Source organism: Anguilla anguilla, chromosome 15, assembly GCF_013347855.1.
Source record: "Anguilla anguilla isolate fAngAng1 chromosome 15, fAngAng1.pri, whole genome shotgun sequence".
In the NCBI taxonomy this organism is placed as follows: Eukaryota; Metazoa; Chordata; class Actinopteri; order Anguilliformes; family Anguillidae; genus Anguilla; species Anguilla anguilla.
Genome location: NC_049215.1, coordinates 9,030,117 through 9,045,703, shown reverse-complemented (window position 1 = coordinate 9,045,703; position 15,587 = coordinate 9,030,117). Strand labels below are relative to the sequence as shown.

The 15,587-nt window shown below is 44.2% G+C and overlaps 1 protein-coding gene across 2 annotated transcripts in view; it reads left to right on the top strand.

The window, feature by feature from the left end:
- si:ch211-246m6.5 (von Willebrand factor D and EGF domain-containing protein) overlaps window positions 1–15,587 on the top strand; it is an 88,448-nt gene that overhangs the window by 46,971 nt on the left and 25,890 nt on the right. For both annotated transcript variants that reach the window (XM_035392697.1, XM_035392696.1), the window contains exons 17-19: window positions 4,435–4,685; window positions 8,687–8,906; window positions 13,599–13,736. In XM_035392697.1, the coding sequence (XP_035248588.1) occupies window positions 4,435–4,685; window positions 8,687–8,906; window positions 13,599–13,736 (609 nt within the window). The remainder of the gene's footprint in view (window positions 1–4,434; window positions 4,686–8,686; window positions 8,907–13,598; window positions 13,737–15,587) is intronic.

Genomic DNA, 15,587 nt, shown 5'->3' with positions numbered 1-15,587 from the left:
GTACAGTACAGTGATGGAAAAGGGTCATAAATTGTATAGGGTTTGGGATATATGCTGGAATACTTGCATAATGTTTCCATTGCAATAGAATCTCACGTTTTGTTTACAATCATGCTTTTTGTCAGTAAGCCGTTGTGTAAGTGGGATAATGACCTCGGGGCTGGGCATTACGCAGTTTGAATGTGAGGAAATTATCATTAGGTAAGTGATAATTTCCTCACATTCAAACTGCGTAATGCCCAGCCCCGAGGTCATTATCCCACTTACACAACGGCTTACTGACAAAAAGCATGATTGTAAACAAAACGTGAGATTCTATTGCAATGTGGAATATTGGCAATTTTGGCACCGCCAAAAATGCTACCACCTTGTCAGACGTTTCAATCATCTCCAAGAATAAAATTGTTGGCAAGATAGCAATTGTGAAACTGTATCAATATTAAACCCATGGATAGCCAGGTCCAGAATCAGAGACTGAGTTAAATAAGTGGGTAATGAGCTATACTGTATGCTCAAAAAAAAAAAAGAACGGGAAAATATTCCACAGGAAGCTAAAGCTTGGCCCCAGATGGTGCTTTCTGTAAGCCAATGATCCCAAGACTACCTCAAAATCAACCCAGAAATGATCAACTGACCACAAAATGACCATTTTGCACTGGCTATCTCAGTCTCCAGGGGGTAGTCTTATGGAGAAAAATTCCCCCAGAATGATCACTAAATCTCAAAGAACACAATAGAAGACAACTTAGTAGTTTTATCCCTGTGAAGGGTGGGTGCACTAAGCACTGCCGACGGGTGCCAATAAATTTGACACCTATCTTTTTGGGAAGTAAAATTATTACTTGTTCAAAATCTTTCACAATTGTACTAGTATAAAATTCATAAGTATAATTTTTATAGCTAATTACCTGTACTATTTATCTTTAACCACCTTTTTAATCCGTTTATCATCACTATCACAGATGCCAATAATTCTACAAATGATTATACATGGTGTACATACATGGAAAATATAATGATACCACACCAGAACACAACATGGCAGTATATTGCAATGCCGGAAAGAGCAACTCTCTTCTGTTGTTTATTTACATCAAAGAAGCAATGCTGTCTGGCTCCCTGCTGGAGTTAAACCAGCTCTCTGCAGCAACAGCTGTGGTCTAACATGCTTTTCCCATTATTCCCTCCCAACATTACACCGCTTTACAGGAAACACAAACAACATATAAATACGCGCTTTACAAAAAACTTTATTATCACTGTGAGTGATCATAACAAATTGCGAGTCTTTGCTAAACATTGAATCTTACGGAATGCTCGCTCGACACGTCTGCATCATCAAAAAAGTTTTGAAGGAAACCATGGTGGTGACAACAAGCTGGACGCAATTGCTTATCACCTGAAGGGGGACGGCAGACTTCACAAGGCACTGCTGGCTGATTAGCTCCAGATTTTCTCCTCAGGCGCTAGTCTGAAGCGCTAGCATGGGCTGGATGCCTGCTGCTGTCTCCAGACGTCCAGGAATGTGCTGGAGGTTAAGTTGCACTGCTGCCTCCCCTTTATTTGAAATAACATGACTACTGGTTCAGGGCAGGCACCATTTAAGCACTGTGTCCATTTTGTCTGTTTTGTCTGAGTACCCTGCATTGGGCTACTTTGATCAGACTGCTTTGATCAGATGTTGTTATTGGCAGAAGATGCAGCTAAATGTCCAATGGGAATAATTATTGATTGCGGGACTGGAGCATTTGTGGTGATGTAATCAGCAGGAAAAAGGAGAAAACACAAAATAACCCAGTTTGAGGCTCTTTAATGTGCAGACATATGAAGTTGTGGGGATGGCATACCTGGCATATATAGTATATTGTTGAATTTGCTTTACATTTATACATATTTATATATAGAATATATTCATATTTAATGAGTACATTTAGCAAAACAAAAAAGACAGAAGGGTTTATTGATCAATTTTAAGAGTGGAAGTTGGTCTGATAATTGCCTGTATATTTAATTTATATTAGCGGGCTCCATTTTGCTGTATGTTGCATGTTGCCTTTGTTTAGCTTGTCTAATCTATCTACCTGTCTTCATAAATCCATGACTCTTAATAATGTTTGGGAGGACAGTTTAAATATAGACAAATAAAAGAATGTTTGAATAATTTGATTGTCTGGAAGTAGTATTCTACAGAATAACATTCACAATGATGCGGAGGAAGGCAGAGTATTCAGCCGGGATTACACTCTGAAAACGATCCTGGGCGATTCTTACTGAATTATATGAGCTCGGGGAGACATGTCACAGGCGTGGGGTCCTCGCCCAATCCCAGCCATGAGGTACACGGCCGTCCAGGTGACCGCCTGTCTGTATGAGCAACCAGGCAGTGCATGGGAAAAACCCACAGAGGCATGAGAGCAGGTGACCTGGAACCAGTGTGACACATGTCGAATGCTTGTGATTATCTGTCATGTCAAACTGACACTGCTGCATCATACCACCCCCCCCCCCCCCCGCCCCCCCACACGCCCCTCGGTGTCAGCTACTAACAAGGCTGACATTAGCTTCTACTTAATACCCATTCCCCAAGAAGCTCACAACCTCATCATCTTTCAACTCACTGTTGGAAGACAGAGGACTTGTACAATAAGCACACTTTCCTTTCACGGGTTCACAGACATTAATATGCTGTGATGGAACAGACATAACAGCTACTGAAGTGGAATGAAGTGTAGAAAATATTCACATAAAACAAGAAATGATTTCTCCTGAAATAAATACACATTCAGAATGGTAGCATTGCTTTTCCAAGGACATTTATTACCTTTTGGGCAGTATTTAGAGGAATGACTACAGGATCTTTTGGCTTCTAAACAGGAAGCTTTGCTGGCAAATATCTCTGCCTGGTGAATATCTCTGTTCATACTTTGCTGCGCAGTTCCACAGGGGAGTGAAGCTTGGTTCATACTTGGTGGCTGTTCCAGTCATTGCTGGTGAATGCAAATGACTTTGCAAAATCACGCGGGAACACCACAGCTCAAAGAGGATTGTGGTTGTTGTTGTTGTTGTTGTTGTTGTTGTTGTTGTTCACTTCCAAGTGAGTTCAAGTGAGTTCACTTCCTGTCCCCTTCTGTTTATGTTCCTCTTGAGCTTAACTCCCATTGGCTGTTGCCAGGGTCAGTCTCGGATTTCAGTCTTTGACCAATTCACGCAATGCTGAGTCTGAGTCGGCTGACAAAAATAAATGTTTAAAAAAGGCTTGCCTGTCCTGGTCGGGAGTCAACAGGTGGTTGGAAAAATGGGGAATCTTGAGCCCTTGGACACTAGAGGATAATTCCCGCCGACCGTGAGTCTGACTGGCTCCAGTCAGCCGTACTGCGGTTGGAATTGAAATTGGGATTTATCACCGAATGTGAACCAAGCTAGCTTAACCTGGAAGGAGCATAACTGAATAAAAATAATCTGAGAAATTTAATTAGACAGGGATTATCATTTTTTAAAAATCCTCTGCCAAATCCTCTGTCAAGTTTTTAAAATTGTTTTTCCGCCTCGCCGTCCACCGAGAGCCGAGATTCTGACCCGGTTTCCCGCCGAGACGCGCTTACGCGGGTATTAGAGGGCGCCCGTGTTCACCGCTCGCCGTGTTCACCGCTCGCCGTGCGTGTTTCTGGAAGGCTCGGCCTGCCCTGCTGCGGGGGCTGACCCGGCTTTAGCCTTCGTTTACGGCTTCCTGTGTTCTCGACTCGTTTCATCTCCTTTTGGGAGGGAATAATGAGGGCAGCCCGTAGCACCGGAGCAGCTGTGCGCTGCTCACAGCCAGCCTCCGCTCCCTCTCCTCTGTCTCGCTGGACACCGCGGCGGCGGCGGGCTCATAATGAATTCACCACACGCATCAGCCGAGCCCAGTGCCTGTTGCCTTTTCCTGATTTGTGCTCTCTAATTCACAGTATCTGTGGTGGCCTTTTTAGGGGTTATCTGTGAAGTACAGTGTCTCCAAATTAAATTACAGAGCAGCATGCCAATATATCAGTGTCTATGGTCGGGGAATTGTCCTAAATCACTTGGTAGGAACAAGTGTTCTTTTCCTTGCTGCTTAGAAACCAATGTGAGCGTGGTATAAATCATGTCAATAAAGTCACGATGCATACACTCTGCACATCTGAAAAAAAACACCGTTTGTAAAAATCTGCAGACTGAATTACTGATATGTAAATTGTGCCAGCTAGATTTTCACCAGTTCCTATTAATTCCTTCAATTATGGTGGACACACAACAAGGTCCATATAGAAATAGTGTGGGAGAACTTGACTGGCCTGCCCAGAGCCCTGACCTCAACCCCATCCAACACCTTTGGGGTCAATTGGAAAGCCAACTATGAATCAGGCCTAATTGACATTTTGTGTCCCAGAATTCCACTCTGTCTCCTTTTCCTCGCAGTCAATCAGCCCCCCACGTTCCACCAGCCCGAGGGCGGCCTGCAGACCTTTGTGGGGGAGAACTTTGTGTACCAGTTCGCGGCGGCCGACCCAGAGGGCTCGGCCATCCTCTTCCTGCTGGAGTCGGGCCCGGCGGCGGCCTCCCTCTCCCCGGCCGGCCTGCTCATCTGGAAGGTCCGCTCGGAGGAGACGCAGGCCTTCGGCTTCACGGTGGCGGACGAGTGCGACGCGCAGGGCAGGTACAGCGTGGAGGTAAGAGCCGCGAAACCGCGCGCGGGGGGAGACGCCACTCCGCCCGGCTGGCGCTCGGACGCCACGCCGCCCGACCTGAAAAACAGACCCCCCATTAACGCGCGTTCATCTTCTGGATGTTTCCCAACATTAAGCTCACGTTGGTCCACTGGCTTTGCCTCCTGGATAGCTGGGACATGCAAAGATACGCTCCTCCGCTCTTTCATGTCTTTCAGAAGCATAATTTAATAGGCACTTCAATCTAGCAGAGCGTACCGTCCGTGAGCTAATTGAACTCAATCACACATTAGAATACATCGGAAAAATATTACACTCACTGAAACTGAATTAAATTAATTTAAGAAAATTGTAAATCGTTACATGGGAAGGGGGAGTAATTAATAATTATGCGGAAAAACCAATTACGGGTAAGATGTATGAGCAAAGCGAATGTACTGTGCGGCATTAAATGTGATGCAGGTAGGAGATGATCTGTGAAGTAATCTCTGAATGTCAGGAGACTATGGAGTGTAAAAAATGTTAGCGAGTATATCATTCTGCTACTGTGGAGCCACAGAGATGTTTGAAAGTTGAATGATCTGGGGGGGGGGGGTGAGACAGCCTGCATAAAGAAGGGATAATGACTGAAGATAAAGATGGTCTGAATGGAGTACACATAGGTAAGGAGGCACAAACCTTTCCTAAGGAAATTTAATCAGCAGGGAAATCGGTTGAGGGAACTGAGCAGAAGAATTGGAGGTTCAGCAAGGAGAAGACAGGATGTCTGCAGAAGTCTGCATTTCTAAAGATTGGGGGAAATAATAATAAATGATATTTTGTTCCTCAGCAAAGAGTGAATGCCATTATTATGCTGAGGAATAACCAATGTCAGTGGTACTCTGACTGCACAGTGCGGCATCCGATTTGCTTGGAAATAAAGTAGAGAAAGAAAAGCTGTGGGTAAGACAGAAGAAAGGGGAGACGCTGAGTGTCAGTCACAGATGAGAGCGCAGTTTTTGTTGAATAAGATTAACAAAATCCAGCCTGGCCTTGCGAAGCTTACATTGACAGTGTTTAGAAACAACTGTAACTGTAACTCATTCTAGAGTTCATGCTCTGAAGGGAATCAAGTATGGTCGTGTTCCTGCTTGGAAGGATCAAGTTGTCTTGTTTGTGGATGCGTATAAAGCATTTTCAAGTAATGTCCATGTACAGGCTTGGAAATAAATATGTTTGTTATATTAACATTAGATTTTTGTTCTTTTTCATCTTTTTTTCTTTTTTCTTTTGTCTTATTCCCCTAAATGCTTCCTGAAGACTCGTATACTATAGCTTACACATATGTTCATGATTTAGTTACTGGCTTGCGGTGTCCATAACTGCCCTCCCTGCTGCAGTATAAGTTCCTAATGCTGAGCATAATGTGTGTGACTCAGGAGAGGCATTATATAAAGGACAAACTGGCTTACCCGGTCATCATCAAAGAAAGTGGCCCAGCGTAACATTACCAGCCCAAATGATTATGTGCTTGTTTCTGTTGAAGCGTCATAAGTTTTTTCTTTCTGTAATTTTTGTGCAATTATTGTACATTTCCAGGCAAGTGATTTTGACTTTGATAATGTATACGTATGTGTCTGTGTATAGAGGAGGGTCAGTAGTGGGGTTGCAGAGTTTACGCAAATCTTAATTTGTGGTGTAAAGGCTTCTGACCCCCCCGAAAAGGGTTGTATTATCAGAAAAGGTGTGGCTGCATCTGGGGGGTTCTAGAATGCGTTGACAAGGTGGGCATTTTGAAATATCCTCTGGGCTTCCATTTCAAATGAGCACATATGCATCAGTTTTGATTTCAGCATTGTTGTGAGTGGACAACAAAACAAAATAAAGAACTGATAGACCAATGGCACAATAATCACATTACAATAAAATCCACCTGTTACCACCTTGATACTTTTCAAGCTACAAGGCGATACGCAGTTAGTATCAATCTACAATCTACAAAACCAAGATGATGAAAAATGCATAATCCCAAAAATTGCTGTAATGACAGGATCATAACAAAAATAAATCACCACAAACCATTTCTTATTCATAGAAAATTAAGATTAAAATGATTCATCCATGGCTTTTTCATAGCTGACATAGCTCAACACACCCTCACCCTCCCTACGTATTATTTTAGAGCGTGAAAATTATGCGGTGTATGTTGATTATGGCTATCCTTAGCCAAAATTGAATGATGGAGGTTTACTTTTTATTGTGGCAGCTTTGCTCACACAGATCAAAATCACAGGGTTGAGACGCACAGTGGCAGCCCAATTCTGATTATAACCGGTCTGCACTTTGTCTGCTCGCTCATTTGAAGGTCATCCGACCGGCCTTGCATTGTGCGAAATCATCAGAAGTCTAGTTGAGCTCCCAAGCTCTGACATTCTCAGTAGAAAGTATAGCATGTCCATTCAGTTTCTCCTGCCCTATGCTGCTCCTCAAGTAGTTTTTGATTCATTTTAGTTTAGAAAACGAGCGCTCCACTGTTGCGACTGTGACAGGCAGTGTCATAATCAGCAGTAGTGCAGTAGCCTGCGCACTTTATCTGCAGGTGGACATTCCCACATGGTGCTCCACAATAAGGGCTACTGCACCGTTACACAATCCTGAATGACAGAATGACAGACGGAGGTCAGACGTTTAGTCATGGTTGAGTCACATTAAATCTTTTCTGTGATCCACTTTTGATTTTGGCATTTTGATTCACTCCTTTGTAGCTAGGACTCCTCTTCGCTCCTTCCTCCTCATTAGCTAGCTATGCCTGTCCTTGAAATACAATTGTCAAAACAGTTGCATCATTCTGCATCATAGCATAATGAAATGAAATTAAAATGAGAACGCCTTTCTGAGCTGTATTGAATGTGTGTTTCTTGCCCCCTCTACTTCTGACATCCTGGGGCACAACAACTATCTACTATTCTAAAATGATTGGTCGCTTCAGAAACTATGAACCAGAACAAATAAATAAGTGGAAGTACCCAGCTGTAGAGCTGAGAATGACTTCCAGATGTGCCACACTCAAAACAGGCAAGAAAAAGATATAAAGCCAAAATAATTCACTACAAAACAGGCTAAAAGGCATTATTAGTGCTGTTACATGACGCTGTTCAAACACACAGACATTTTGCTTGGGGAAATTAAAAAGTAAAATCTGTCTGTTTAACCTTAACATATGGCTAATGTGACTCAGTGCTGCAGATTCCCTTCACCCTGAACACCAGTCACCGTTAACGGAAGGTCACCGTTAACGGAAAGTCACACGTCCTCTGTGACTCGGGTTATGGTTCCAGATGGGGCTCGAGTCCCCACAGCCCTCCCGTAAGCAGTCATTAGCACAGACCCAACTGCTGCTGTAACCCAGCAGTGTCAGTAGCACAGACCCAACTGCTACTGTAACCCAGCAGTCATTAGAACAGACCCAACTGCTAGTGTAACCCAGCAGTGTCAGCAGGTGAGCATGTCAAGAAAGACTAATTATCGACATCGGATCGGTTCCTTCTTATTAGCCGAGCCCGACCCTGGTTAATGAGATGGTGTGGGCATTTCGTTCTGCACGGTCTGTGTTTTAATGACCCGAGCTGTGTAGGACCCAAACCAACCATTGCCACTTTTAAATCAGAAACGAATCCCACAGTTTTGTATGTTTTTCTCTCATTCTATTGAACCAAATTGTGTGGGTTTTTTTCCTTGCCTATTTAACAGTCACTGTACAGCAACGACTGTCTTTGAGGAAGCTGTCAATATCTGCTCATGTTTGTGTAATTTTTGTGTAGGTCAGCTGTGTTTTAGATCCGTTGATCCCACACTGTGGGTTGTGAGAGGTTTTGAATTGGGTTCCAAGGGGCATGCAAAAAAATGGCTTGCTGTGCATAATTTTATACTGCATGCGTTCCCTCTGCAGTAAAATGAAGCTTCTATTCATGCGGTACCCCTGGCTGGGCTGACAGGTGCGTCTTTCCCTGTCGCGCGGGCTGCAGGTGTCAGTGAAGCCGTGCGGCTGTCGGAACGGCGGGACGTGCGTCACCAACATCCTCTTCCCCCCGGGCAGCGGGCAGTACCTGTGCGTCTGCCCCCCCGGCTTCGCCGGGGACCTCTGCCAGGACGACCTGGACGAGTGCCTGTCCAACCCCTGCGCAGCTGGAACCTGCCTTGACATGACGGACGGCTTCCTCTGCCAATGCCCCGCCGGCCTGCGAGGTACGCCCCTCCCCTCCCCCCTCTCCCCTCCCCACCCCCGCTCAGGAGAAAACCCACTGGAGAAATCCGTTTGTGCACCGTTTGATCCCGACCCCAACCGTCTCCCGCATTCCTGTAAAACAAACCCTACCCAGCAGGCCTTGCTGCTCTAATGAGCTCTGTTCAGCCGCAGTCCGACTCGTGTAATCTCGATGTCACAGGCTGTCCATCTCACCGCTCATAGACTGTGGTTCCGCCCACATGGAGGAGTGTGCTGTGTGAGTGGGTGGAGAAGTGTGCTCTGTGAGCAGGTGGAGGAGTGTGTTGTGTGAGCAGGTGGAGGAGTGTGTTGTGTGGGCAGGTGGAGGAGTGTGCTGTGTGAGTGTGTGGAGGAGTGTGTTCTGTGAGGAGTGTGTTGTGTGAGCAGGTGGAGGAGTGTGTTGTGTGAGCGGGTGGAGGAGTGTGCTGTGTGAGCGGGTGGAGGAGTGTGCTGTGTGAGCACGTGGAGGAGTGTGCTGTGTCAGCACGTGGAGGAGTGTGCTCTGTGAGCAGGTGGAGGAGTGGGTTGTGTGGGCAGGTGGAGGAGTGTGCTCTGTGAGCAGGTGGAGGAGTGTGCTCTGTGAGCAGGTGGAGGACTGTGTTGTGTAATCGGGGGGTCTGTTCGTGCTAAAGGGCATTTACATCACTCTTTCTTACATACCAATTCTCAGGAATACTGTCAGAGATGTATTACATAACGTTACATTTATTTGGCAGATGCTTTTATCCTAAGCGACGTACAGTAAGTGCATACCGAAAGTCATTGGAACAACTACAAATCACATGTCCGATAAGGCACAATACTCATTTTGTACAGTTATTCATGGCCATGAACACCTTAAATCCTGTTCACACAGTGAACATTACTCTGACCTAACCTATGCTAAGTCAACTAGAAGGCATTCCAAGCTATGACATCAAGACACGGCACAATAAGTGCTGGATGGAGGTACATGTAGCATGAGTGGCACAGGAGGTACATGTGTAGCATGTATTAATGCAGTGCATTCCAATCAACTATGATTTTTATTCCTTTTTCATTGCCTTGAATTTTGTGTGACTGTTTTCTTATTGCCACGGGAGTTTTAGATATTTTTCTCTCGTCGTAATTACCCAAAATGTATTTTTTATTTTTACGCTCACAAATGACATGTATGTACGTTTTCGTGACACGTTTGCACAAATGTCTAAACATTTAGATCAGCCGTTCCTTGTTTTTTATTTTGAAATTAACTCTGCTCCTGCACGTTTCAACATTTACCTCCTCTTGCTGCCTTTTTAAAATGGTGCTTCTAATGGGTTTTCAGCCTCTCAAGGCCAAGGCATTATGACAGCCTTTCGTGTAGTAGTGTGTCTGTGTGTGTGAGGTGGTTCTGCTAAATGAGTCATTACTCCGTGCACAATGTGCCCTGCTTTTGCCTTTGAAGACAACAATTAATCTCATGTCATGTCATGTTGTTTTGCTCATCTTCCACAACACATTTTTCATTCATTTCACAAAACCCATTTAGTCTCTAAGTAAACAGAAGGGACGACTCTATTACTCTGTTTCTTTTTTCGAGGGTATGGAAAAAGCCATTTTGCAATTAGATTAAACGGTGATTTCGGAAAAGCGTATTTAGTTTGAGAGACGCAGTGTACCTCGTTAGCTTTATTTAAAATTGCCGCTGGATTGCACAAAAACATCTTTTTTGGGCTGAAGGCAAGCCTGACCGCAGTTTAAACCTCTCTTCTGACATTACTGGGCCTCTTAAAACATACATCCTCCCGTGTATATGTACATACATGCATACGTATACACACATACTTTACATGTACTCATATGCTCAAGGCTATTTACATTTTATGTACACAAACTGTATATTTATGTTACATTTTAATGCATACTGAATCCAATGGCAGTCCATTTTTATTGTATAACTCTGTTTGTAAAATTATTTTTGATTAAAGATGTCTTTGTTTACTGAAAGATTCAACCAATAAAAAAAAGGAACGCTATCAAGAGGCATGAAAGGAAGCATATTTCCTTGACTGGAAACCCCAGTACTAGTGCTTTTTAAGATTTTTCATTTCTACATTTGTACTTTAGGCAAGTAGCAGACACTCTTATCCAGAGCAGCTAACAGAACTTATGTCCTTTTTACATACAGTGCATTTACACAGCCAAGGGTACCATGACAGCAGAATGCTTAAAGTCTGATGGATTTTACATTTATATGTAATGCATTTCTGTTTAATCTGGCTAGATTTTTTTTGATAGAAAGAACCGTGGACTCATTTCAGATCCTTTCATGATCAGTTGAAGTAAGTTTTGAATGCACTTTATTATTCTTGATGCTTGGTGGAGTTTCTCATCTGGAGGTGCTTTGATAGGTTTGGGAGAGGCATGAATGCATGAACTCTCCTGCATTGTCTTCAGTAATGTCTTTCCCTGAACACCATTCATAAAACCTACCCAATTAATTTCTCATTAAGCCATGGAGTGCCATGTTTGTATCTTTTGGCTTTGTTTAATGAAGAAAATTCCCTTTGAGTACTTTTTTTTTTTCATTTTCAGCAACACATAAAAAAACATAATAATAATAATAATAAAAATAATGATAATAATAATAGTGCCATGTTTTCTTAAAAGGCTATGCACGTCTAAAATTAGTTCAGAGAAAGTTAGTTATGAACGGACTGAGATCAGTTTCATCTTCACTAATTCTACGTGTAGAATCTCTGACACCCTCCAGCAAATTTCCTCCGAACCCTAAGCCATCCAGAGACGCTGGTGTGGAGCGTGCCTCAGGCTGATTTGACCTCCCGTCTGAAATAAACAAAATAAATAAGGTACAGACAGATACTCTGTCACTGTTTATTATACAGAGAAATGGAAGTAAACATGAATTCATCTAGCAGAAAGAGAGACTGCTATTTTGCATCAAGAACTGTTGTTTGTTTAAATAGTGATATCCCAGGTACACCAATAATCACTGAAAGCAAAAGGCATCTATTTTGAAACTCTTTGGGAGACGTTTCTGATGCATACTTTATAACTGGACTTGCTACTCAAAGATTGCGGGTTTGATTCCGAGCTGGGGCACTGTCGCCATTCCCTTGAGCAAGGTACTTAATATGAATTGCTTCAATAAAAATATTGGCTATATAAATAGATTGCATGTAATGAATAAGTAAATAAATAAATTCAGTCAGGACCAATGTCATCAAAAAATCTTTATTGACAATATTAAAAGGCAACACAATTATGTTGGGAGGTATGGCTCTGGAAGCCCTCCCGCCATCCATGCAAGCATGCATGGATAAGGCAGGGAGGCCAGCTGCAAACACCCCCTAGAGGGGTACACACAGAACATATCCCGCAGCAACCAGGACCATTATTAACCTTTCATTATACGGGATAGGTGGACCGCATGTCTTGGGCAGCAGTGCCATCCAGTGCACCACTGTGCCACCCATGAAGGGTTGTCTGACAAACACACACTGGGGTGCTGGCGGGTTTTTAGAGGAAGCACATGAGTAGGGTGGGGCCGTTTAAATAGACCGCCCTGTTATTTGAATGGACTGTGATAGGCGAACGTCACTAATCAGCTGAGCCCTCAGCTGATTTAACTGGAGCAGGGCTTGACTCTCGTGGTCTGCCTTGAAGAAACACATTGCTCAAATGAATGAATGAATAAATCTGTATAAGTCGCTCTGGATAACAGTGTCTTCTGAATGATAAAATGTAAATGTGCTTTTAAAAGGTTTTGTTACTGGGTCATTTTCTTGGAAAAGATAAAAGCCACTTGGCACTAAACTGAGCTGACAAAAACAAGTAATTTCATATTTGAATTAGTTCATTGACAGATACACGTATGGTCGGGCTTGCATGTGACATTATACAATTGTTTTATAAATTAATCCAGTACCCTCACTTTTGTGTCAGTCATATGAGAGGTGTGAAATATGGTGACTTCTTATTTATCTTTGCCTGTGTAGATGTTTGGAGTGTGTGATATCCTGGTGCAGACTGAGCTAATTCAGGGAGGACTGTGTGTCCAGTCTGCCCTGGCTTGTCTTGCTACAATGATCATCAATCCCTGAGAACTGGCTACATTAACTGGTCTGGAGCCGTTAGCTACATGCACAGACACTTCAGCAACAAAAGAGCATTAAAATATTTAAGACTGAGAGAACTATGCAATGTGTTCTGATTCAGTAAATGTGCTGCGCGAATGTGAACTGCCCGGTTCCAGCAGCTCATTAGCTGTGATCGCCTCGGTATTCCCGCTGCATTAGCTGTGATCGCCTCAGTATTCCCGCTGCATTAGCTGTGATAGCCTCGGTATTCCCAAAGTCTGGAAGCAGAGTGTCCCTCGGCATTTCCACACACCCTGGTCAGCACTGTTTAGGGACGTTAGGAAGGTACAATGTGTACCCTGAATTCTCAGTGCGAAAACACAATACCAACTGTGTGTGTTCATGAAAATGAGAAGGACGCTTCTCTAAATATATTGTGAGAGGAGAGAATGCAACTATCTTGGATTCAAATTCAGAATGAGAAATCGCTGAAATTAACTTGTCAGGCAGTGTTTGCAAGGAAATTTGAAAACCTAACATTGCCATTTGTTTCTAAGCCAGAGTAAAGCACGGATGAATTGGAGGCCCATGTCTCTGTCTGTGTTTCTGCAGGTGTGATGTGTCAGGAGGATGTGAATGAGTGCGAGGGAGACCCCTGCTTTCCTGGAGCTCTGTGCATTAACAGCTTCGGCTCCTACAGATGTGGGCCCTGCCCTCAAGGCCTGGAGGGAGACGGGACGGTGTGCACAGGTAGGCCTGTCTGTACAGGGCTGTTAATGTGTGTGGAGCAGCTCACCTGCACAGGTAAGTCTGTCTGTAGAGGGCTAGTTCACCTGCACAGGTAAGTCTGTCTATACAGGGCTGTTGATGTGTGGAGAAGCTCACCTGCACAGGTAAGCCTGTCTGTAGATGTCTGTTAATGTGTCGAGCAGCTCACCTACACAGGTAGGCCTGTCTGTAGAGGGCTGTTTATGTGTGGAGCAGCTCACCTGCTCAGGTAAGCCTGTCTGTAGAGGGCTAGTTCACCTGCACAGGTAGGCCTGTCTGTACAGGGCTGTTGATGTGTGGAGAAGCTCACCTGCACAGGGAAGCCTGTCTGTAGAGGGCTGTTAAAATGTGGAGCAGCTTGCTAGGACCAGTAGAAGAGGCAGAGGCTCTTGGCGTGTTCAAGATCAGGCTTGGCGTTGTGCTGGACACTGTGCTAGACACAGTGCTATACCTCCTGCTGGTCACTGTACACCAGAAGGTCTAATCCAAGAAGAGCAGTTGTGGGAGCACATGTTGTCATCAGCCTTGATTTGATAATTTAGGTGTTTTATTGCTGGACTGTAACATGGTTTCACCCACAGCAGCCCGATTCATATAGGATTGGGAAACTGCTCTAGATGCAGTTGAACGGGCTGTTCTTGTCAGCAGGCATCCTCTTGTTGTTTTGTTCTAACGCAGCAGTACCCAGTCTGAAACGCGTCAGACCCCTGTGTGCCCCCTGTAGGGCTGCGATGAGCCTGCCGATCCCGCGGGGCGAAGCCCAATTGAAGTTTTCTGAAAATGAAACCTAAATCGGTGGAGGGAGGGAATGAGAAAGCCGGCAATGGAAGTTTTCCCTTTGGGCAGACTCAGCAAGGTTATCAGGAATGAATCTGTCATTTCCTGTTAGCAGGAATACCCAGATCGTGGTGTAACCCTACCCCAGTGAGAGGGTCTAACACGGGCCATCTGGGGCATAATGTAGGAGCGACCAAATTGTTGAGAGTCAGAACTCTGTAAGATGGGGAAGCATCCATTTCCATTTCGACGGCCTGCCACGCACTGTCTCCACTTTGGCCTCCTGATTCTTCTTTCTGTGTTCCTCGGTATCCAAATAAACTCCAGGTATTAGCAACCTGGCCTTCCTCTTTACACGTGGGGTAGAGGTATAAGCTTGAGACCTTCCTAGCGCCCCATTGGTTTTAGTTTGTGCTGTAGCCCCCAGCTACTTCCTGTTCTCAGTTAATCTGGTATGTAAATGTAAGCCATTTTACTCCACCGTATAACACTGAATTGGGAATACCCTGTTAACGTACTGTATATATGGTTTGTCACAGTTTGGCTGTTGGGTGAGAGGTAACCTGCTGACAGAACCGTATTGGAGTTTCTCCAGCATCGTACCGCTGAAACAGGCTTGCATACTCCTGTCTGCTCAGTTGCCTCGGAACAGCTCACGCACCGCAGACAGCTCAGTGCTCTGTGTATATTTAGGACACGGAGACCTTGGAAGAATGTTAAAAAAAAAAAAGTCGAGCGCAAGAACGGGGAAGAGAGGGTACGCAGCTGGGGACAGCGAGATTTAAACAAAGCAGCAAATCAATCCTGTTCCCTGGGGGAGGGACGGAGGGAGCGAGGGAGAGAGAGAGAGAGGGAGAGTGTGTGAGAGAGAGAGCGAGAGAGAGAGAGGGATAAAGGAGAGAGATGAGAGAGAGGGAATTATTATTGGTAGGGATGATCAAATATTAATCCTATTCTTATTTTATTATTTATTATGTATTTATTGTATTTTATGTTAAAGGGTAAGCACAAGATATTATGAAAAATCAAATACACCAGCCAGAGGGAAGTTCTCCT